General features: G+C 64.7%; 1 protein-coding gene across 1 annotated transcript; it reads left to right on the forward strand.

The window, feature by feature from the left end:
- Nucleotides 1–12: 12 nt before the first annotated feature.
- CCDC40 (coiled-coil domain containing 40) lies at nt 13–23375 on the forward strand. The gene is made up of 17 exons (XM_036009082.1): nt 13–155; nt 787–1028; nt 1321–1493; nt 2020–2103; nt 2195–2414; nt 5096–5253; nt 5397–5519; nt 7367–7488; nt 9551–9977; nt 13758–14003; nt 14707–14920; nt 15935–16104; nt 16196–16287; nt 17971–18091; nt 20850–21038; nt 21349–21507; nt 22401–23375. Exons 1-17 carry the CDS (start codon nt 13–15, stop codon nt 22650–22652), a joined length of 3135 nt encoding a protein of 1044 aa, XP_035864975.1. The 3' UTR covers nt 22653–23375.
- The last annotated feature ends 690 nt before the right edge of the window (nt 23376–24065 follow it).

Below are 24065 nucleotides of genomic sequence, written 5' to 3' on the forward strand. Positions count from 1 at the left end.
TCGGCAAGAACTATGGCCAGCAATGAGATCGAGAGTCCCTTGACATGGAGCTGGGCGGTTTTATCGGGGGAAAACATCTTTGACCCCGGTGTTCCGCGTGTGAACGGTTTGAGAGAAGAGGAAGAGCCCTCTTGGAAGACCCGGGCGGGGCCCAGGCGCCCCAGAGCACATCCATGACGAGGAGGATGCTCGGAGAGGCTGCCCGGTGCCCGGGGGTCGGCGCCTGCGGGGAAGGGGCCTCGCCCAGCACGCCGGCTCCTCGGCATTCCCGGACCCAGACAGCGGGACAGCGCGCCTGGGGCCCAGGTCGGGGCTGGGGGCTCGGGGTAGACTAGGTCCATTCTGACCATCTGCAAAAGCCAAGCACTCTTAAAAAAAAAAAAAAAAGATTTATTCGATTCCCAGTCAGGGCACATGCCTGGGTTGCAGGCCATGACCCCCAGCAACCGCACAATGATGTTTCTCTCTCTCTTTCTCTATCTCCTTCCCTTCCCTCTCTAAAAATAAGTAAACTAAATCTTTTTTAAAAAGATTCAATTTCTTTATTTTTAGAGAGAAGGGAAGGGAGGGAGAAGGGGTGGGGAGAGAAACATCGATCAGTTGCCTCTCCTGCACCCCCTGACCGGAAACTGAACCCACAACTTGGGCACGGACCGGGACGGGGAATCGAACCAGCAGCCTTTGGTTTTGCAGGACGAGGTTCCAACCAACTGAACTGCACCGGTCAGGGCAACCCGAATAACCTCTGTACCCCAACGGTTTCCTCTGCCTCTAACAATCCCGTAGGGCTGTGAGCGCCGCGGTGAGCCGAACCGGTCGCTCCACCCCCCCCCCCCACCCGCGTCTGACCGAGTGCTCGCAGACCCGGGACTGGTGGTTCTCGCTCCAGGACACGTCGGACGAGGAGCTCCCGCAGGAGGGCCCTGCTCGTCGGGCGCGGCACCCCCTGAGGCTGAGCCGGTGGAGCAGCGCCTCCTCCTCAGACGAGCTGCTCCTGACCCCGGGGGGGCCCTCGGGACGCGAGCCAGGTACCACGGGCAGCCCCTGCCTCCAGGACGAGCCCCCTCGTGGCCCCTTGGGATGCCCAGTCCGTGAGGTGCCAGCTTCCTCCCCACCGTTTATGGGGCCCTTTCCGCGGAGCGTGTCCCCTCGGGGGACAGAGATTCAGGAGCAGAAGACGCTGCCAATGCCCACGGAACCCCGAACCCCGCCCGCCGGGCACCTTTCCCCTGAGGCCCCCCACGTGCCCGGGGCTGGAAACCGGCTCCGCCTGAGAGCTGACTCTGCCGCCCCCTCCGTGTCACCTGCTGTCCCCTCCAGAGGAGCCCGACGCCCGCCCCAGGGAAGGAGGCTCCCCGCCCTCCCTCCTGGACCGGACCCAGGAGCTCAGCCCCTCCCAGGAAGGGCCGGCGCAGCCCGCGGAGTCCGAGGGGAGTGAAGAGGCCGCTGCAGAGGAAGACGCGGCCCCGCTGGTGGTCTTGGACCCGAGCCACGTAAGGAGACCCTGCCCGGTCCTGCGTAGGCCAGGGGCGACTCAGGGGTGCTCGGGCCTCCCTCCGCCCGCACGGCCCCGCCCCATCGCCCCAGCGCTGGGCCCCCGTGGCCCCTGCTCACGGAACAGTTACTCTGCCCTGTCCTGGCTGCTGCTTGGGCAGCACGCTCCCCTCTCAGGACCATACGCCCCACATTGGCCTTCCCCAGCCGCGGCACCCATCCGCAGGAGGGACGGGGCTGCCCCCCAAGGGGCTGAGTGCCCATGGGTGCCAGCGCACCCTCTGACCCTGCATCATCATGGGACCCCCGCCAGCTTGCCCTGTCCTTTTGCCAGAACACCCACTCGGGCCTGCAGGGCCTGCAAGGGGACCCCTGGCTTCCGGAGTGAGAATCCGGGCCCGACGTCGTGAGCACCCAGTGCCAAAGTCCTGCCCGCCTCGCCCCCACCCCCCAGGGAGGAGGACACCAGAGGCTGAGGTGAGGAGGGGCGGGGAGCCTGACCCAGGTGCTCTGCCCTCGTTTTAGCCCCTGATGCTGAGATTCCAGGCCGCCCTGAAGAGCTACCTGCACCGCCAGATAGAGAAGCTGACGCTGGAGGTCCGCGAGCTGGTGCGTACGCGCCGTCCCCCACCCTGGCCGCCCGCCCGCTGGCCCGGTGCCCACGTCCCCCTCACCTGGCGGTTCCTCTCCGCCACTGCAGGGCATGGCCACCAAGCGCAGCCGGGCCCAGCGGCAGGAGCTGGGGGTGGACCTCTACGGGGTGCAGCAGCACCTGGCGCGCCTGCAGATGCAGCTGGAGAAGAGCCACGACCGCCACTCCATCGCGGCGTGCGCCCGCCAGCAGCAGGAGGAGGAGCTGAAGCAGGCGCGGGCGCTCTACTCCAAGACCTGCGAGGCCACCAACGAGGAACACAGGAAGCGTAAGCGGCTCCGAGCCTCCTCGAGTCCCTGAGGGCTCCCCACCTCCCGGAGGGCCCCCCACGGGCTGTCACAGAACACACAGAAAAGCGAGGCCCAGAGGGTGCCCAGGCTTTTTGGAAAGGGGTTGCATAGACGTCTGAGAAGGCACCTGCTCAGGAAGCAGCCGCTGGGGAGGGGAGCCTGCCCCTCAGAGCGGCACAGTGAGAAGCAGGGGAGGCGGCCGGGCTGCAGCGCTCCAAGGTGGGCGTGTGCAGGAGGCCGGGAGGCCTGGGCCCACAGGGCATGGGCAGGTGCCAACGGTCAGGCGAAGCCCGTGGGGCGCAAGGGCTTGAACGAGCCGCAGGCCCGAGGCTGGGGAGGCAGCCACTGACGCAGGGAGGCCGGGCGGCTTTGGAGCAGACGAGACGGCGGCGCTGGGACCCTCACACGCCCTAGCGCGACTACAGCACCCAACACCCTGCGCAGGGCCGGGGTCGGGCTGGCTCACGGGGAGCAGCGACTTCTTGGACCTACTGCACGCCGTTTTAATCTGGGCGCTTTTTTACACTGAAACATTCCAACTCCAACAACACGGTGTTTCTGTCGTAATGGAGGGGAGGGCCTAAGAGAATCGGGAAGAGAACCGGATGGCGCGTCCGTCCCCGCCGTGGCCGGGAGGAAGCGCCATGGGCCCTGAGGACAGCCGGAGAGGCTGCCCGACCACGGTCCTGCCAGTGCTCACTGGTGGAGCGCCGACTGCCTCCGATATGGCCGGAAATGCCCGGAAGGGAAGAGCACGACTTTTGGCTGAAGCAAGAAAGAGCTGCGTGGGCCCTGCAGGTGTGACCGCCGCCTGCCAGCGGGCGTGCCCTCCCCGCTGCACACCTCAGGGAGCGCCTGCCAGCGCCCCTCAGCCGAGGCTCCAGGTGTGGGGGTGGGCTTCTGGAAAGATCTAAGCATCTCCGCCGACGGTGTGTGCTTTCTGGAGGTGGCCAGGCAGCAGGAGCGGGGACGGTCCCGCCAGCACAGGTCCCGGCCAACAGCACCGGTTCTCCCTCCCTGGCCCTGCCCACCCGTGTGGCCGCTGCGTCCCTTTGGTCAACAGGAAACTTTGCCACTGGACAAGGTCCATGGCTGCGGCCTCACCTGGGAGGGAGGTGAGCCCAGCAGCCACAGAAACCTTCCGGTCAAAGGGTGAGTCATGGGGCGGCCAGCACATAGGAGAGGAGGCGGGGCAGACCCAGGCAGACCGGGCCCCCAAAACGGAGCAGGGCCCCAGCTGGTGCTCTGGGAAGCTGGTCCATGAAATGAGACCAAAGTACCGGAGAAAAGGATGCTTGGAATTTAAAAATAATCGTCAGCCAAGAGAAGGCGTTAAGTATTCAGACCAGTACCGTGAGAAGTGAACACGGAAACGGAAAAGCCGGTTGGAGGAATTCCCCCCACAGTTCAGGGCGAGCACCCCAAGCGATGGGTGTTCTGAGAAAGATAAAAGGTGGCGGATCTGGGAACGCGTACTATTCCTAGGAGAGGAATTCCAGAAGATCAGGGGCACTAGCCAGCGACCTCAGAGGAGAACATTCGCAGGAATTCAAGACACAGGCGTGCTCAGGGTCAAAGACTCCTGGGGGGGCCACGCAGGTGGCAGAGACGATGAGCATGCACAGACAGCGCTGGCGACGTCTCTAAATTCCGGAAGCGCGGGGGGGTGGGGTGGGGGGGATGCTGTGGACGGACAGAGAGGACAACACTTCCTTCGCCACTCAGCCCTCCGCGGGCGGGAAGCTGGGGAGCTAGCCGCCCCCAGCCTCGTCTTACAAGGCCCGGGACAACCCTGCCGCAGACGCCGGCCGCGCCGGAAACAGAGAACCGTGCAGCCGGCCCACGTAGGAGGTGTCCCAGTCCTGGATAAGCAGTAGCGAATATTAAGTATTGGTTCAGCAGCAGATCCAGCTCGACGATGTATTCGAAGAAAAATCCCCCCCCAGCCAAGAAGGGCTCATTTCGGGAATAATTTGCGATCAGGAAGCGCACTAGTTTAATATGTTATATTCGTCCGTCAAAGGAGAGGGAGAATCCTCTCTGCGGGGGTGCTAGGGGGAGTCTGAGGGAGCCCGCTGTGCGCCCCCGGGCTGGGGCAGAAGGCCAGGCCTCGGTAAGAGTGTGTCTGGAACCAGCAGGGGAGCGTGACTCCGCTCCCGGCCCCGCCCCGGAGAAGTTACGGTGAGAAAACCGGGGTGGGCGGGGCGCGCTCACCGGCGCCCCTGCTGGCCGCCGGAGGAACTGGAAAGGAGCGCGGCGCACGGCCGAGCTCGCCCCGGTGGCACCATCCCCTGGGCCCCGGGAGAACTGGAGGATCGTTCTCACGTCCTCCTCCGCTTTTCCCCGGCCGGGAGGAGACGCTCTGCTTTAAAAAAAGGCTCGCCCGCTTGGGTCAGGCCCCCCTGAAGGTGTCCCTCCTGCCGCACGAGGGTCGCCGCTGGAATCGATTCATTCCCGGGAATGTCGCTGGGGTCGAAGGTTGCGGGAGCCGCTGAAGAGTCTGCCCCCCCCAACCCCCCGCTGTTCCACGAGGGGCTTCCAGTTAGAAGCGGGTCGCTGGATGTGGGGCGTCCCAGCAGAAGCAGGGCCCGCGGCCGGGGGTGGCGGCGCGGGGGAGGAGCCCGGCGGCGGGCCCTGACCCGGACGGCTCCCTCCGCAGTGGCGGCCCTGCACGCGGAGATGGAGAACCTGTCCCTGAACGTCTTCTACATGCAGAACGTGGACCGGGACATGCAGGGCGACATCCTCGTGATGACACAGGTCGTGAAGAAGTCGGAGGCGGAGCGGGCGCGGGCCGAGCTGGAAAAGAAGCAGCAGGTACAGGGCACCCCGAGGCCGAGGCCAGGGCGGCGCCCCTGGCGTGAACCCCGCAGCCTGGAGGGGCCGCAGCCAGCCTCCGGGTCACCCCCTGGGGTCGGGGGTCTGGCCTTGAGACGCCTGCACGTGGTCTCGTCCCCCAGGACCTGCACGTGGACCGACTCACCGCCAGGGCCCACCAGCTGGAGGAACAAATCGCCCTGTTCGAGGCTCAGCACGTCGCCCAGGCCGAGGACACCCAGCTGCTGCGGAAGGCCGTGAGCGAGGTGAGAGCGCCCCCCCGCGGGCTGTGCTGCAGACGCGCCCGCGGCCCAGGCGCCTGGTGCGTGAGCGGCCCAGCTCTGGGTCCTGGGCAGCGTCTCACAGCGTCGGGCTGGCCCTGTGGGGACACAACAGGGACCGGCTGCCGGAGGCCGTGCAGTTGTTCCTCCGGGAACTGGCGCTTCGTGCTGTGCCCGCGGGGCGGCCCCTGGGGGCGGGCGGAAGCATCCCGGACAAGCTCAGGCCCTGGCAGCGCCCTCGTCTCCGCCCCTTGTGGAGTGACGGGTCAGGCCCGGTGTGGCACCTGATTCCGGGGCCAGCGCTGGAGACCGAAGCTGCTTGACTCCCTTTTTTCCTGCGACCCCCCCCCCGTCAGTGTCTGCGCGCGCAGGAACACAGGGAGGGACAGGCCACTGTCCCCAAGGGAGGGAGAGGCCTCGGGCGGGTGGACCGGACACGCGGCCAGGACCCACGGGACAGCCGCCTCCCTCCCAGCCTGGAGACAGACTGAGTCCAGATGTGTTCCCGTCGGAGTCTCAGCCAACACGGCTTTCAGCTAGCGCAGCGGTTCTGTAGTTTATCTGGAGAATGGCTTCAGAAGGCCAGCCAAGACTTGGTTTGGAGGGGAAGGTTTGCGGAGGGTGACCGACCGCCCCGGGTTCAGCCCCGAGACGGGTTTCTGGAGACTCGGGACGTGCTGTGCCCCCGCCAGGCGGACCCGGGCCCCCCGGGACCCCAGCATCGCGCAGAGGCCGGCATCGCAGGTCCCCAAAAATGCTGAGGGCTGTAAATTACGGAGAAAGAGTGAGTTACACACCCCGTGGTGTCGAGCCATGTGGTTAATCATTTTGGGGGGGGGGGATTAGACTTTTTCCTCATACCAGACACTGAAATAAATTCCAGATGGGATCAAGAATTTAAATGGGGAAAATGTAGCAGAGGAAAAGAGAAGAGAAGTATTTCTAAAACTCCTGGGCCGGAGAGGGCTTCCCCGGCGTGACCCGGGACGCAGCCGCCGGGAGGGAACAGCCGCCCGGAGGACCTCGACATGGGCACCACCCACCAGGCAGGAAGACCCGGGCACGCCGGGTGTCGCCTGCCCCAGGGGTCAGCTCCCCGAGCCGCTCAAGGTCGGTGGTGGTAAACATTTGCTGACGTGGAAACCCACTCAGCATATGCTGAGGGTCAGCACGGAATCACGAGCAGACACGGAGAACATGGTGACACACACAGGCAGGCACACGGGGGAGACAGCGCCGGGCATCAGAGGTGGCGCCCTCTACGGGGGGCTCATGGGTGGTGTCATTTCCTTCTTGCTTGCTGTATGGAAGCGACACACTTTTTAAAATTTTTTTAATTTCTCCATTTTAGAGAGAGAGAGGCGGGGGGGTTGGGGAAGAGAGAGAGAAACGTCCATTTTTGTTCTATTTATTGGTGGGTTCATCGGGTGGTTCTTGTGTGAGCCCCGGCTGGGGATTGAACCCGCAACCCTGGTGCATCCGGACGACGCTCTGACCCACGGAGCTACCTGGCCAGGGCCACAATTTTTTTGAAAAAACCGACGTGGGTGTTTAAAATACTTAAAGAAAGACTTCGGCCAAGGTCTTTGCAGCCCAGCCCGCACCTGGGCTCCGAGGCCCGCTCCCATGCGGGGTCTGGTGGGCCGGGCCCCAAGGAAAGGCTCGGGCGGGGGTCCTAGGGGCCTGTAGGGCCGAGTATCATTCTGTGTTTGTCCTCTTGCTGGATCGAGAGAAAGGAGGTGGGGGGTAGGGGTGACGGGGAGGGGTGAGGGTGCCGGCAGCTTGGGGCTCTGATCCCGGCGCGTGGACACAGCGTCCCCTCTTGGCTGCAGGCTGGGGCGGAGATCGATGCCATCAGCATTGAGAAGAGGCGGATCCTGCAGCAGTGGGCAGCCTGCCTGGTGGGCATGAAGTGCCGGGACGATGCCCACCAGACCGTCCGGGAGGCGCTCAGGTACGGCGCCCCCCTGTGGCACTCCTGCCCCCCCCCCCCTCGTCGAGGGGCCGGGCTGTCATCTCCCCGCTCGGGCCCACCTGGCCCCAGGTGAGCGGGCCTCCGGGGACAAAGGAGGCACCTGCGGCCCCGCTTCCGCCCTGAAAGCTCCCTTATTGTTCACCCAGATTTCGGCGATTCTTAAACCCTTTCAAACTTCCCCGGGCCCCCGAGCAGCCCGGCTTTCCTGCTCAGATTTCCTGGGAGGATTAAGGAGACAGGAGGAGGAAGAGAAAGACATGTTTATCTGCAGGAGATAAGGTGTCCCTTTGATTCCAGGCCTCGCCACCTGTGAGCGGAAACCCCATCCCGCCCGATTGTTCACTCCGGGGCTGCGTTCCTGCCAGAATCCCGTTTAATCTCCCCGCCCAGGGGGAGTCAGAGGCCCCCGATCTGTTACTTCTAGCCAGGGTGGGCGTGTCCTGGGGCCAGGTGTTGGAGACAGGGGGCTCTAGGCACAGCGCTGCCTTAATTCCCCAAACCACCCAGGCGATGGGGACCCCTATGTGACACCCCAGTGGCGTGCCGCTCACCTGCGTGGCTTCCACTCGGTCCCCACCACTGGCACTGGCCCAGAGCCCGGCAGAAGACGGAGGCCCGAGAAAGACTTGCTAATGAGGGGACAAACCACAGCACGCGGGTGGCTCCTGTGTGACCCCCACCCCCACCTTTGTCCAGTCCTTGGTGCCTCCAGGATGCCCACCCCCGCCCACCCCCCTCCCAGCCGCAACACCGTCCCCCCAGCTTCGTCTCCCAGCTGTTCCTGGAGAGAGTGCCCGCTGGAAACGTGTCCCCAGACACAGGGCCACGGCAAGGGGGTGGGGCCAGCTCCCGCGGTGTGCCGAGTCCCACCCAGGCTCCGAGGAGGGTCCCCTCCTCATCCTCACACGGCCCAGCAGGCGGGACACGGTCCTGCACCCACCAGTTCCTGTTGCAACGGTTTTCCGTCAGTAGCTACCAAGCAAGGAAGTTTTTCTCTTTTTCTAAAATGCCGTGATTTTTGTTCTTGTGGTCTTTTTTATTTTTAAGATTTTATGTATTTATTTTTAGAGAGAGGGGAAGGGAGGGAAAAAGAGAGGGAGAAAAACACGCACAAGAGATGCATCAACCAGTCGCCTCTCGTGCGCCCCCTACTGGGGATCCAGCCTGCAACCCAGGCCTGTGCCCTGACTGGGAATCGAACCTGCCACTGTCCAGTTCGCAGGCCAGTGCCTAGTCCACTGAGCCACACCAGCGAGGGCTCAAGGAAGCATTTTTTAATTTTTAAAAAAATTATCTTTATCAAGGATAAGTGATCACATCACAGGGCATTTGAAAAACCAGGTACAGGATTTTAAAATGTTGCTGTCTCGCCCCTTTTGTGACTGTGACACTTTGCTGGTGTCGGACCCTCCGGGGGCTGCAGAGGGAGGCGGGTGGGAAGCAGGCAGCCCCCGGGGAGAAGGAGAGCCTGCCCACAAAGAATCAAATCCCGCCCTGCAGGACCTGCCCTCCTTCCCTTGGCGTCAGTCACAGATATTCCCACGGCCAGCTGCTGAGCGGGGAGCAGTCGAATTTGAGGTGACGGCCGCCCAGGGGTGGGGTGAGCCGCTGTCCTGTCAGTGTTCCCACCTTCAGAACCGGGACAGCCCTGGCTGGTGTGGCTCAGTGGACTGGGCACCGGCCTGCAAGCCAAAGGGTCGCCAGTTCGATTCCCAGTCAGGGCACATGCCTGGGTTGCGGACCAGGCCCCCCAGTAGGGGTGTTTCTCCCCCTTTCTCCCTCCCTCCTCCCCCACTCTCTAAAGATAAGTGAGTAAGTAAATAAAACCTTTAAAGACAAACCAGGACAGCACTCAGGTGTAACGTGACGGCACAGACGGGCCTCTGCGTGCCAGCTCCCTCCCCTCCCCCACCACGCCATCTCAAACTCGCTCTAGGCGCGGGCTCGAAGTGGGTCACAGCCCTACCACGGTGTTGGCAAGCGGCCGTCGAGGCCCGGGTGCTGGCCTGACCTACACGCTGGCTTTGCTCTCGTTGGGCAGCGAGTGCCGGCACCAGCTGAAGTCCCTGGACGCCGAGGTGGAAGCCTACAAGAAGTCCATCGTGCTCGAGGAGGAGAAGAACGAGCGGCTGGCGGGCCTCCTGCACCGGGCGGAGACCGGCGCGGCGCTGACGCAGAAGCTGACCGCGCAGTGCCTGACCCGGCAGGAGGCGCTGCAGGGCCAGGTCAACACCTACCGGCTGGTGCTGCAGGACACAGAGGACGCGCTGGGCCGCGCCCACACAGAGCAGGAGGCGGCCATGGCCGAGCTGCAGGCGGCCCGCCAGGCCATCCGGCAGGAGCTGGACGTGCGCCGGAAGCTGGACACCTGCATCCTGGAGAAGCTGCAGGAGCAGATGACCTCCAACAAGATGACCAAGTACTTCCACCAGCTCATCCTGAAGCTGCGGAAGGAGAAGACCAACCTGGTATGTGCACCTCCCCCTGCCGCTGCTGCCGCCGCGGCGGAGGGCACCCCCCAGTGGACAGCGGGGCTGGGGCGTGCCCCACAGACAGACCACGTGGCGGCGGGGCCCCGGCGTGTCCCTTCACGTTGCACTCTCTGTAGCCGTGAAAGCCTGGAGAAGGCTTTTTCTCATTCGAGAAAACCTGGAGAGAGAGAGGGGCAGTCGGAGGAGAATGAGGCAGCTGTCCCAGCATCATCCTTCTAGAATGTTGGCACGTTTCCATCTGGGGGCGTCTCTAAACACACACGCTCGTCCACATGCAGCCACATACACGCACGGGAAGACACACACAGGGACACGCACCTGCGCACACCTGCACGCGCACGCTGGCGGCCACACACGAACACAGAGGCACACGCTGGGCCTCACGCGTGCCGCTGGCCGAGTCCACTCCAGTCCACCTCCGCTCGTTTCCTGAGACGGACACAGAAGCGCATAGGCGGAAAGCGCAGCTCCAACGTCTCCCCGCGTCCGTGCTGCTTTGTCTCACTCCGCTGGCCGTCTGTAACGTGGCGTTTTCCAGTCGCGCTCTTTGAAAGCCACGCGGTCGTGCTCATGCCACTGCGTCTCGCCAACGCGCTCTGGGGGGCGTGGCCGGCTGTCGCTAGGCGTCGGACACTGAGGCACTCGGCAGGGGCCGGCTCGCCCTGAGCCCTTGTCCACCGTCTGAGGGGGAAGCCCCGTGGCCCGAGCCCCGGGTCCGAGGGCAGGGGCGTGTGAAACGGACCTCAGAACCTCCGAGCCTCCGCCTGCCCGAGGTCGACCTGGGGTTCCTGACGGGGGTGCGGCCTTCCTGGCTTGGGGACCCCTGTCCCCCACCATGAGCTCTCTCTCTGCATCCTCCGGGGTCTTGCCTCGCTCTGAACTGTGGTCCCAGGTCCCCGTGTCCTTATTGCTGGAATTGCTGGAATTGCTTCTCCTTCGCCTGTTCCCATGCTGTGACCCTGTGGGAGGCCCCACCCCCTCATGGGCAGCCCCCCAGTGGGGTCTCAGGGGACAGGCCGGTCCTCGCTATGGGTCTGCAGAGCGGCCACCACACGAACCAGGAGCGCACGCCCGTGCTTTTTGGCCCCTCCGGAAGGTTCCGCCTGTGTGCCTCCAGCCCAGGCCCTTTGCAGGGTGGCAGGTGGGGGACCCTGGGTGGAGGTCCCAGGAGTTTGGTGCGCAGCCCCTGTGGGACCCTGGGCCTCACTGGCACTGTCTTCCCGGGCAGGAGACCCCCACAGGTGTCAGAGGGTGGACTCTGACCCTTTACAGAATTTGAGCCCAACTCAGGAGGCCCGAGGCAGCGCCCCCTGGAGGTCACTGTCGTCAAGGCGACCAGCAACCCAGCTGGTGGGGCTCCCCTGTCCTGGGGGGGGGCTGGGTCCCCACGACCTGGTGACTGCCTGTAGCTGCCTCACCGCCCCCAGACACCTGGGAGGGGGGCAGCTGTCCTGTCTGCGCTGAGGACGGGGTGGGGGGGACACGGGGCTGGAACCGAGCCTGTGAAAAGCTGGATCTCCTCGGGACGCCCTGATGGGAGTCCCGCCAGGTGGTTCTCTGGGAGCTGGGGGCAAGACCAGCAGCTGGGAGCAAATGTGGGGACCCTGGGGTGTGCTGCAGGGGCTAAGGAGTGCGGGGGGGGGGGGTGAAGCCACCTGTCCGGCCCCGCTGCGGCACCTCTGAAGCCAGTCCGCAGCCCCCACCCCCCAGCCTTACCCTGCCCTCCTGCTGCCCACGAAGCTCATACACGTACTGCCGTCAGTGTCCAGAAGAGGGCGGTGAAGAGCCAGCTCGGAAACCCCCAGGGCTGGAGGCGGGCCCGGTGGGGCGAGTCTGGGGCAGAGGTTGTGGGTGGACTGAATTACCTGGGCCCCAGGGGCCCCGAGAGCAGGTGGGCAGGGGCCAGCGGTGGGGTCTGGGCAGTTCACTCGAGGGCTGTACTGACGTCCGGGAGGCCGGGTGACTCAGTGGGAGAGCGGCCTGAGAATGGAGCAGTGTCCCTGGGGCGTTCTGGCTGGCGGGGGGGTGCTGAGCGCCAGGGCTGAGAGGGAGGGGGGGCCCTGGGAAGACCCCAGGGTGGCCTGGTGACCGCGGACAATCTTGGCAAAGGAAGGGACCGGTGGGGTAGGCCGAGCTCAGATAGCAGGAGGGCCCCGGGGTGGCCCCTCAGGGCGCTGGCGACTGCAGATGCTGGAACCTTCTGCTCCAGGGGGGCGGGGCCTGGCTTCGAAACCTAGAACTGTTGAGTGTCCTGGGAAATCACCCACGGTGGCCGGTCAGACAGTGCCTGTGGGACAGAGCTCTAAGGGGTCCAGGGGAGGAGCCCAGGTGGCCGGGAGGGGAGGGGCTGGGGGTTGGTGGGAGCCTGGGGGTGCGGCTGGGGGGGTCAGGGCAGAGCCACTGCCACGGGAAAGGACCCGTTCCCAAGTGAGCCACCTCCGTGCCTGACTTGCACAAACGCCTTGTGATGACCCTGTGTCACAGGAGGGGACCTGCCTTCCGAGAGACCGTGGCGGAGGCCGGGTGGGCTGGTCAGAGCCTCGGGCCCTGGGGCGGGCCCTGCGGTGCTCTCAGGCCACTCTTCCAGGGCCGCAGCCCCGCCCCTTAACCCAAGGTGGGCTAGCGCCCCCGGGTCACACGCCTCCAGTGGGGTGCTGGACAACACTCCACCAACCGTAGGACCCTTCTTTGCAGGACTGTGTCCAGCTCTTTGGTAAAAGGCAGGGACGTTTGCCCCACGAGTACAAATGAGAAGCCCAGTGTCTGCCACGGCGTTATTCAGAGGGACTGTCAGTGACCGCCTGCTGGCGGAGCCGCCAGGCACCTTGGTTTCCTCCGCCGAAGCTGGAAGCTGGCCGACCGTGGACGGGGGGGCAGGGCGCTCCCCTGATACCGGCGGAGGGATGGAGGCGTGCCCGCCGAGGCTGTGACTCCTGCCCTAGACTGTGTTCACAAACACAATGGCCAGGGCGTGGCACGGCCGTCAGAAATGGTAGGGTGAGAAGCGGAGACAAGACTTATCAAATCAAAAAGTGGCTCACGCCCTGGTCAGGTGGCTCAGTTGGTTGGAGCGTCGTCCCAGACACCAAGAGGGCTGTGGGTTCGATTCCTGGTCAGGGCAGATGCCCATACTGCAGGTCCAGTCCTTGCTAGGGGCTCGTACGGAAGGTCACTGATCGATGCTTCCTCTCACACATCAGTGTTCCTCTCTGCCTCGCTCTCTCTACAACCAGTAAATTTTTAATCCGTGAGGATCAAAAAAAGGGGCTTACAAACCTCTGTGTGGGGCATGACCCTGCCGTACACAGAAGGACGGACAGGTTCCAGGTGGGGGCAATGTCCTCACCCGTGTCTGCACACTTCCCCACCGCGGGTGTTACTGTCTGTCTAAGAAGAAACAATCAGCCCTGGCTGGTGTAGCTCAGTGGGTTGAGCACGGGCTGTGAACCAAAGTGTCGCAGGTTCGATTCCCAGTCAGGGCACATGCCTGGGTTGCAGGCCACGGCCCCCAGCAACCGCACATGGATGTTTCTCTCTCCCTCTCTCTATCTCCCTTCCTTCCCTCTCTAAAAATAAATAAATAAAATCTTAAAAAAATAAAAAAAGAAACGATCATTACCTTTCTTTGTTGTGAGCGGGCGAACCCAGAGCTTCCTGCCGTCCCGGTGACCAAGAATAGCGGCCGTGTCGGCAGCGTGCGGTTCCTCCAGCCCGGGGGAGTCCGGTGCTCAGACGCGTTTCTTCCCGCTCGCTCAGGTGACGCATCTTTCCAAAATCGACGGCGACATCGCCCAGGCCACGCTGGACATCACGAACGCGGCCTGCCGGCTGGAGGCCCACCGGGCGGCGCTGGCCGAGCTGGATGCCGAGGTGAAGAGGGTGGGCGAGCTCATCAGCACCAGCGAGAGCGAGGTGTGCCGGCGCACGACGCTCATCGAGCGGAAGCAGAGCCTCATCAATGCGCTGAGCAAGGAGCTGGAGCAGATGGTGTCGGAGCTGGGGGTAGGCCCGGCCTGGGGCTGGGGGCCCGGGGGCCGCCAGGTGTGCCTGGCCATTTCGGGAACCTCTCAGGGTCAGACGTGGACCCACGGGGAATTCGACCCTCCTTCCCCACCCATCCGGCGGGGGTGGGGGGGGCTCTAAGCCAGGGCCCGCAGCCCTCCCTGTCTGGGGCCAGAGAGCGACTGCATCAGGTGCTGGGGGCTGGGCCGCTCTCGCCGCTGCGTTGTGGTGAGCGGACAGGTGTGGCCCAGTCCAGTCTGGGTTTGAGGCTGGGAGTCCCGTAGCTTTCCCAGGGGCTCTGACCTGAGGACCCCAACTGGGGCCTCGAGCCCCAGCACGGGGCGAGCAGCAAGCGCTCGGGTGGGCCCCGAGCCCCCGAGGGCTCTCTCCAAGCAGCACCCGGCGGGTGCCAAGGGAAAGAAGTCCCTGAGTGGGACAGTCTGCCGGGAAAAGACCATTTGCTGGGTCCTGTCCAGTGAGCAAGGCCCCGCCCAACCTGCCCCAGGCCCCAGGTGGCCGCGGCACAATGGGGCCCGGGCAGCAGTGGGGACCAGCGGGTCTCCCGCAGCGGGTCAGGGGCGTGTGGACGGGGCCCTGGCGGGGGTGCGGGGTCCCCAGCGTCCAGCCGCCCCCCCACCCAGAGAGCAGGCCTCGGCCAACAAACAAGGAGGCCCATTGCGCCTTCTGGCGAACCCCCTCTCAGGGCGAGGAGCTGGGGCCCCTGGAGCTGGAGATGAAGAGGCTGCACCGGCAGCTGGACGAGCAGGGCACAGAGGTGGCGCGGGCCCAGGCCAGCTGGCTGCGGCTGCAGCAGGACATGGTGAGGGCCACGCAGGAGCTCGAGGAGCAGCTGGCCTCCCTGCACCTGCTCCGGAAGGAGGTGCACATCCTGGAGCGGAAGAAGCTGCGCGTGGAGAGTAAGGGCCTCCCCACGCCCGGCGCCCGTGACTCTGCAGCCCGGGGTTGGTGGCGGGGGGGTGGGTTGCACGAGGCCTCAGAGGCAGACCCGCGGCCCTCACGGCTCAGGGTGGCAGTGTGGCCCGCCCGCGGCGCCCTGACCGGCAGGCGGTTTGCAGGCACGGTGGCGGACGATGGGGACATGCACTGAGTTTGTTAAGTGGCGGCCTTCGGGGTGCGGCCAGAGACAGTCCCCGGAGGGGCGCCCTCCCGCCCAAGAAGGGCGACTCGGCTGACATGCGGGTCCCCGGGCCGGTCTCCTGCCCAGGGGGTCGGCGGCCCCTCGGGCCCCCAGCCCGGGGCTTCCGGAACAGAATCCTCCTTCCTCTGCAGCTGAGCTTAGAGCACTGCCCCCCCCCCACAAGTCCCTGGCACACCCCAGGCTGTGTCTAAACCCTAGGGGTCTGGCACGTGCCCGGGCGTCCAGGGTGGTCAGGCATCCTTCCTGGGTGCCATCCGCCCAGTGGCCACCTGCTGAGGCGCCCTGGTCCCTGTGGCTCCATCTGGTTTCCGACCCAGGGTCCGCACAGGTCAGCCCAGCCACGCGGCCCCTGCGGATGCTGCCCAGTGGTTGGGTTCCCTGCACCTGAGCGGGGCTGCTCCCTGCTTGCCCTGCCGGGGGCGCTGAGCCCCCTGTTGGAGACTAGGGCCAGTGTTTTCCGCCTGTGACCCCTGAGCTTGGAGGGGGTGCCAAGGGCAGGGCCAGGGTCCCCGCGTGTCCTGCCGTGCCCGGAACCTGCGTGTCCTCCTCTATCACGCCCCCGCCTGCCTGGGTCCTTCCAGGCCCTGGGAGGGACAGGCTTTGGAAACCAAGCAGCCAGAAGGGACCTTGTCCCTCGCCCCTGGTCCTGGAGGGACGCGACTGGGTGGGGGGTGCCCAGAGGACAGTGGGGCGGGAGGCGAGCCGAGGGGAGTCACAGGCCTGCTCACCCACCCTCGGGGCCTGCCTCCCGGGCCCCCGTTCTGCACCACAGACAAGATCGACCAGGAGAAGAAGGAGCAGAAGGACATCGAGCGGCACCTGCGAGACCTGGACAACGACCTGCGGAAGCTCAACGTGCTGCTGAGCAAGAGCCGGAGCAGCTCCGAGGACCTGCAGCAGGAGCGCCTGGTGGCCGAGGGCGTCTTCGTGCAGGCGCTCAAGGTTGGTGCCTGCCGCCCCCAGGATGCGGGCGGGCGGGGGGGGCCGGCTGTGGGCACCCACTGCATAGCCACCCCCATCTTGCCCTCTGCAGGCCTTGGAGCGGGAGACCCTCCAGATGCAGGAGCGGCTGGACCAGCTGACGGAGGAGAAGGCGTCCATCCTCAACAGCCTGGTGGAGGCCGAGTGAGTGCCCGGCCTGCCCCCAGCCCCGCGCCCCTGAGGGCCCCGGTGTGTCCGCCGCCCACGGAAACCCCCTCCCCGGGCTGGCTGACCCCAGACGCAGGTGGCCGGTACTGCCGGGTTCTGGTCCCCCAGACCAGGTGTCGCTGAGAATAGAGCAGGTTCGTTGAGATGAAGTTTTTTTTTAATTACATTGTTTTTATGAAGCCTGACTGTAAAGCAACCCATGCTAACGTTCCAGCAGCCTGCTCTGGGTTTTCTTCGTGCCAGCTTGTCACTGTGCTCGCTGTCCTCGGCGCCTCCCGAAGCTGCCCGCTCCACCCTCTCTGTGTCTGTGTCTCTCTCTGTCTCTGTGTCTCTCTGTCTCCCTGTCTCTCTGTCTCTGTGTCTCTGTGTCTCTCTGTGTCTCCATGTCTCTCTGTCTCTGTCTCTCTGTGTGTCTCTCTCTGTCTCTGTGTCTCTCTGTCTCTGTGTCTCTCTGTCTCTGTCTGTCTGTGTGTCTCTCTGTCTCTGTATCTCTCTGTGTCTGTCTCTGTTGTCTCTGTCTCTCTCTGTCTCTGTGTCTCTCTGTCTCTGTCTCTCTGTGTGTCTCTGCCTCTGTGTCTGTTGTCTCTCTGTCTCTGTCTCTCTGTCTCTGTGTCTCTCTGTCTCTGTGTCTCTCTTTGTCTCTGTGTCTCTGTCTCTCTGTCTCTGTGTCTCCCTGCCTTTCTCTGTCTCTGTGGGCCACAGGCTGTCTATTTCAAGAGCTGGCAAAGCTTCTCCAGAAACAGCCGGGCGGTGCCTGTTCTCGGCTTTGGGAGCCGCACGGTCTCTGTGGAAGCCACCGGACTCTGGGGCCACGGCTCACACACAGCTGTGGACGCGCTGTGAGCCAGCAGCTGGTGCTCCCACTGGGGTTTGAATTTCACACCCTGTCCCGTGCCCACTCTGGGAAACCGGCTGTGTGTTCTCCACTCACGGCAACGCTCACGGTCCGACGCGCTGTGGCCACGGTGGCTGGGCTGCCGTGTTCACGCAGGAGAGGCCAGCTGGCAGCTGGTCTGGGCCGTGACAGTGTCCTGGGCCCAGGTCCCTCTCGCCGTGCTCGGCCCCCTCTGCCCCTGCCTAGGCCAGCCTGGGAGCCCCACCTGCCCCCCACCCCCCTGGGTGCTGTGGACGGGAGTTGCCACCGGTAGCACCACGTCTGGGGACAGTGGCTCCAGGGGCAGGGAGAGGAACGGAGGGGGAAGGCAGGGAGCAGCAGGGTGGGAAACGCACCCCCGCCTCCAGGGAGGGGAACCTGTACAGCTGCGGCCCCTCTCCGGTCCCCAGGGAGGCATGGCCCCCCGGCCTGGGCTGGGTAGGCCGGCAGGGACTGGAGAGAGGACGTCGGGGCCTGGCCCCAGAATGGGGGAGCTTGGTGCCTGTTTACCAGGCACGGCCTTCGCTGTGCCTGGGCAGGGAAACGTGCCACCGGCCCCCCAACGGCTAGGACTGGGTGGAGGGTCTCCCAGAGGGACCACACGCAATCACAGACGTGAGCCCCGGGACCAGGCACTGCGCCCCCCTCTGCCCGGGCCTGACCTCCGGCCCCCCAGCGGGGCTCCTGGGGGCGCAGCGAGGCCTCAGGGGCGGAGCCCAGGGAAGCTGCAGGGGGAGAGCTCCCGAGACCCTTGGGCCCTCACTCGGCCTTGTCTCCGCCCCGAGACACCAGATCATGCTCTGGGAGAAGAAGATCCAGCTGGCCAAGGAGATGCGCGCCTCGGTGAGCTCGGAGACGGGCCAGACGGAGATCCGGGCCATGAAGGCCGAGATCCACAGGATGCAGGTGGGCGGGGGCGCGGGGGGCGGGGCCGGTGGGGGGGCCTGGGGGGCGCCAGCCGCACCTCAGCGTCTGTGCTTCCCCCCGGAACTGATGACGGGGCGACCTAGGCTCACACGGCCCCAGCTCGGCGGGTCCGAGTGCCCTCTGACCCTGCCCCGGGGCAGGCCGTGCGCTCAGGTGTCTGAAACGCTGGTGTGGCCCCGAACCTCATGGCCCACTGGGGAGGCGCACCCCACTGTCGGGCCAGAGGGAGTCCCGCTTGACACAAGGGTTCAGAGAGCACACCCCCTGTGTCCCTGGGGGGCGCTCCTGCAGGGCCGCCCTCCCCGGCCGCCTTTCGCTGGGTTTTGTGACCTTAAGGTCATGCCAGCGATGACGTCACGAGCTGTCACTGAGCCCAAGGTCCAGGGCTCGAAGGACACCGCCAGGAGCAGCTCGGGGAGGTAGGTGGGAGCTCGGTCTCACTGGCTGGTTTGAACAATCCGCCCTCTGGCGGGGGAGCTCAGAGGGCCCTGACCGGATACACGTGCTCTGGGCGCCTCAGGGACAAAAAACACCCCACTAAGCCCTGGCTGGCGTAGTTCAGTGGATTGAGCTCGGGGTTCGAACCAAAGTGTCGCAGGTTCGATTCCCAGTCAGGGCACATGCCTGGGTTGCAGACCACGGCCCCCAGCAACCGCACATTGATGTTTCTCTCTCTCTCTCTTTCTCCCTCCCTTCCCTCTCTGAAAAAATAAATAAATAACATCTTTAAAAAATTTTTTTAAATAAAAAACCACACCCCATTTAATTGACTTTTCAAACCACAGGCGCCCGGTCTGCGGCCACAGCAGGTCGGTCGGTCCAGCACAGCTGGGACAGACGCACGGACGGGCCGCCGCCGCCCTCCCTCCTGCTGGCGGTTCGCTTTCTCCTCAACAAAAAGGGGGTCCGGGCCTACAGGTCGGCGGCTCCTGGTTCAAGAGCAGCGTGGGCCCCGGCCCGCCCTGTAACGGACACAGGATGTACTCCCCGCAGCCTGTACCTGACTGAGACCGCCCCGGCTGATGAAAAGGGGGTGGTTTCCAGTTTGCTGGTCCGTCACTACACACAATGTTAGAATAGTGTTGAACTATAAACAATGTTACATTATTGTTCAATAGTGTCGTCCCAGTAGCCCCCGAGTCTGGGCCTCTCCCCGCAACACCAAACCTCCTCTGAGCAATGTTCCCCCCCTACACACACACACACACACACACACACACACACACACACACGGACCCTTCACTCCGGGGAAGCCCCTTCCGGCTTTTCTCTGGCGCGTCTCAGCCGCCAGCGCCACTGCTTTTGCGCTTGGGGGCCGTGACGATCAGGTGGCACGCGGGCCACTTGAACACCAGCACCTGGACTGCACGGTCGACCCGGGGACCCAGGTGGCTGCTAAAGTGACAGCCGGGCGGGGGGTGTCCCCAGCGTGGAGATGGGGACGGAGCGACAGGCGGGAGGTGTCCCCAGGCTGCTCAGCACGGGCCCATGTAAAACCTGCGAACCGTTGCTTTCTGGAATGTTCCGAGTGACAGCGTCGGCGCCCGGTTGAGCCTGTGTAGCTGAGACCTCAGGACGCGAAACCACAGAGAAGGGGCCTGGCTTTTCTTCGCTGGCTCTCTGTGGGCGGGAGCCCGGAATTAGGGTTCCAGGGTCAGAGAATGGGTGACCTCCTGGCCGAGCTACAGTCTGACAGATGGTTTTCCCCAGAACGTACTTGAGAATCCCTGTGTCCCTTCCGCCTTGGCAGTCAAGGGTGTCTTCAGTCGGCTAACGTTTTAATTTTTTTTACTTAAAGATTTAATTAGTTATCTTTAGAGAGAGGGGAAGGAAGAGAGAACGAGGGAGAGAAACATCGATGTGCGAGAGATTCATCAGTTGGTTGCTTCTCCTATATGCCGTGACAGGGGACCGAACCCACACCCCCGGGCGCGGGCCCGGCCCGGAATCAATGGTGAAACGGCGTCCTTCTGTTTTGCAGGACGACACCCAAGCCGCTGAAGCCACACCGGTCAGGGCTCCATTGATGTTTTTTTTAAGACTTTATTTACTTTTAGAGAGAGGGGAAGGGAGGGAGAAAGAGAGGGAGAAAAACATCAATGTGTGGTTGCCTCTCGTGCGCCCCCTACTGGACACCTGGCCCACAACCCAGGCATGTGCCCTGACTGGGAGTCGAACCGGTGGCCCTTTGGTTCTCAGGCTGGCGCTCAATCCACTGTGCTGCAGCAGCCAGGGCTCCACTAATATTTTCAATTGGGGTAATTAACTGAGCAAATGCTCACCTGTCGTGGCCCACAGGGCTGTGAGGGCTGACGAAGATACACACCTGTGTCCCTGCTTGTCAGATTCCCTTTCGTGCTGCCCAGCCCCAGCCCCAGCCCCAGGCCCAGGCCCCACCCACCTTGGTGTGTCTGTCCCAACGGAAAAGGTTGCCCTGGGACAGCCCGATGACCCAGACTGCAGACAAACCAGACTCCCTGGGGGCCTGGCTGACATCCTTCTTCCGGTCCAGCCCTGGGCTGCGTGTGGTCCTCGTGAGGCCTGACCTCCCTTGCTCTCCGACCGGGTCTCGGGGTCGCCCTACCCCCCTTTCACTCTCCATGCAGACCCTCACGTGACTGTCCAGCAGACAGGGCGTCCAGACCCCTGGTCCTCCGGGGGCTGTCCCCCCGCCAGCCCCGGCAGGCGTGGGGCGGCGGCCAGCCTCCCACCTGCCCCCTCGGCCCCGCGTCTGCAGGTCAAGCACGCGCAGCTGCTGAAGCGGCAGGAGAGGATGGTCCGCGACATGGAGCTGGCCGTCACCCGCAGGGAGACCATCGCCACCCAGGCCGAGGGGCAGAGCAAGAGGGACAAGAAGCTGCTCACCCGCACGGACTTCTACCACAAGCAGGCAGAGCTGCGGCGGAAGATCAGGGACCTTCACAAAGTAGGGGGCCCGCCGGGGACGGCCCGGCCACGGGCCGGCATCCGCCTGTCCCCCTCCCTCCGGGTCGGCCTGGGCCACCAGCCTCGCTGGCGGGCGTCACCGGCCTCTGGGGAGCAGTCTGCGGCGAGGGCTTAGCCGGAACTCACCCCCCACACCCCCCGGGTCACAGACCCCGAGGGGCGGGGCTGTCCGTGCCCTCTCTGGGGGTCCTCCCACGTGGTGCGGAGGAGGCTCGCCGGAGCCCAGCTGCCCTCCGCCTGCTGGCCAGCCAGGACACAGGGCCCCGGATGACCCCGTCTGTGCCCCCTAGGCCACCGAGGTGTGCAGCAACAACGTCCTGGAGCTGGAGGAAACCCAGAAACGCATGAGCGACTCTCTCGTGGAGAAGCAGGCGCAGCTGACGGCCGTGCAGACGCAGACCGAGGAGCTCGAAGCCGACCTGCAGCGGCTCACCGCCCTCAAGCGGCAGGTAGACTGGGGGTGGCCCCACCAAGCGCTTGGCAACCCTCCGGCCGTCCCACACGCACCAGGCTCCGGCCGTGGTCCCGGCACAGCCCTGGGAGCCAGCGCTGCCGAGCGGGACAGAAGAGGCAGCAGCCGCTGTCCCCGAGGCTGCGTTCCGGGGGCAGGGGGACAGGTGGTGAACAGGGTCAGAGCCAAGCCATCAGGTGGTAGAGGCGGCAAACGCAACGGAGAAGAATAAACAGGAACAGAGTGGGGTGGGGTCGCACTTTTAGGTGGGGGGCTCAGAGGACAGGGCATGGGAGTCAGGCTGCAGGAGGCGGGGGAGCCGGCCGCCCCAGGCAGAGGGGACAGTGGCCCAGGCTGGAGCTCCAGGTCGCTCGGAGCCACCGGAGGCCACAGGCTGGACTGCAGGGAAGCGAGGCCCCCGTGGGGGACCACCGTGGTGACCTTGGACCTTTCTCTCTGGGTGGGTGCGGGGCTGAGGGGACCCACAGAGAGGGCCTCCGCCTGCCATGGGGCCAGTGGGCGGCACTCTGAGCGCGCCCAGAATTTCAGAGTCACCCCAGTGGGATTGGGCGAGACTGGGCGTTGTGAGTGGAAGAGGGTCAGGCAGGACTGGGGACTCTGGGGCTGGTTGGCTTGGATGGGGAGATGGCAGGGGGAAGCGTCCGGCCTCAGGCCTGCCGCACGGCCGGTCACCCGCCCCTCGGACCATGGAGGAAGGCTCTACCCCAGCCTTGTCCCCTAGACGTGGAGGCCTCCTGCCATCCTTTTCCCGTGCAGCTCTGCTCTGCATCGTATTTTCCAGCCTGGGTTTGTTGGGGGGGCCGGTGGGCGTCCTCTCTACACTTCCCCAGCCTGACTCGGCCTGACTCGGGGTCTCTCGTCTCACCCAAGAGACTCTCCGAGCTGGTGGCCCTGCAGACACGCCTGAGGCACCTGCAGGCCGCGAGGGAGGGCAGGTACGTGTTCCTGTTCCGCTCCAAGCAGCCGCTGCTGGAGGAGCGCCGGCGCCTGGAGGACCGGCTGGCCGCCATCGGCACCATCCTCGCCCGCGTGCAGGAGGAGCACCCCCAGTTCCGGAAGGCCCTGCTCAAGCTCACGGAGACCGTGGCCGGCAAGCTGGGCGCCCTCAGGCCCTCCCTCTAGGAGGCAGCCGGACCTGCGCCTCCCAGGCCGGCCCCCGGGGGAGAGGCAGTGATTTCGCGTGTCACCGGGGGCCACAGGATCTCTTTGTGTCGTGACAGCCACGTCCACCCTCGGAGAGTGACACTGATTAGAGACATGCACAGGCCAGCCCTGCAGGAATGTTCCCCACCACCCACCGGACTAAACCAAGTCAGACCCCAGCGTTCCCAGTCCCCCCTTCCCTTCGCCAAGGCAGCGCCTGCGGACCAAACCCTGCTCCCAGGCTGCACGGGCCCCCCCGAGCGAGACCTGGGTCTGGGGGCTCCCGCTTCTGCGCGTGGAGGGCTCGCATGGGCGCTGGACTTCCTGCTCACCTGGGCTGGCTCCTGCTCTGTCCAGTGGGGCGCATCGGCAAACCCACCTTCTCATCCGAAGCTTGCCCGCTGCCACCTCCCAGGGAACTTGGGTCCCTTCTCCTGCCCCCACTCCCGGCCAGGGTTAAACCCCGAGTCTCAGCTCAGGGGACAAAGTGCAGGGGCTGTGACCACCCGGCGCTGTTTACAGAGACCTAGTGACTGCAGTGAGCCCTCGCACAGTGGGTGCACACTCAGACCCCCCCGGCTCTGCTTGCTGGTCCCGCCTTCGTCGTCACCCGAGTGTCCTTGTCCCACACCCAGTTCCTGAGCAACTGTTGGTACCTGTGTCCTCTCTGTAGCGTCAAGGGAACACAGTCTACAAAATAATTTCACTTTCAAACTTTTCAACAGGAAAATAAACTATTTTTTTTCTGAATATGGAGGAAGGCGTATTCATTCTAAAACAAAGACAAAAACCATGAGGAAGCTGGGGACGCCCTTAGTGTCGCCAGCTGCGTGCCGGCGCCTTGCTGGTGACCGCTAGCCAGGCAGGATCCCACGGGGTTCGGGCTTGAGTTCCCCTCCGAGAAGCGCGCTCCTGTAAACAAGCATTTTCTCGGTGTGAAAAACGCCTTGTGAGTGTCCTGTAACGTTTCACCACAGTCGGCTCCACGGGTAACGTGTTCCTTCGCGGAGCGAGTTACTAAGTTTAAGTTGAGTAACTGAAGTTGCTTCCAACAGTTCGCTCCCTGCCATTCCGGTGCCAAGCACCTGCGCCCGCCTCTCAGGCCGGACTGGCAGGAGGGGGGCCCCTGGGCCGCCGGGCCGGTTCCCAGGAAGCCTGACTGCCGCCAGGGCGTGCCCGCGGGTGCGTGTCGCCCCTCCCCCAACCCGAAAGGCGTCGGAGCGCCGCTGCCGAGAGCTGCTGTGCCCGCCAGGTGCGCCGCTCACCCCGCCCACATTCCAGGTGCTTGGCTGGAGGAGGGCGAGGAGGGCCCAGGCGGCCCGGCTCGCCCTTCCACTAGGGGGCGCACGGCCAAAGGAGCGCATCCTCGCCCAAGGCGCCTGCGCAGACTCT

This window comes from Phyllostomus discolor, chromosome 8 (assembly GCF_004126475.2).
Source record: "Phyllostomus discolor isolate MPI-MPIP mPhyDis1 chromosome 8, mPhyDis1.pri.v3, whole genome shotgun sequence".
Taxonomy (NCBI): Eukaryota; Metazoa; Chordata; class Mammalia; order Chiroptera; family Phyllostomidae; genus Phyllostomus; species Phyllostomus discolor.

What these genes read in the sequence shown, in the direction of transcription:
- CCDC40 (XM_036009082.1), top strand. Translation starts at nt 13, where the DNA reads ATGGCCAGCAATGAGATCGAGAGTCCCTTGACATGGAGCTGGGCGGTT. An exon ending in TCTTCGTGCAGGCGCTCAAG is followed by an intron (nt 16,105 to 16,195) that starts GTTGGTGCCTGC and finishes TGCCCTCTGCAG; the next exon opens with GCCTTGGAGCGGGAGACCCT. An exon ending in TCACCGCCCTCAAGCGGCAG is followed by an intron (nt 21,508 to 22,400) that starts GTAGACTGGGGG and finishes GTCTCACCCAAG; the next exon opens with AGACTCTCCGAGCTGGTGGC.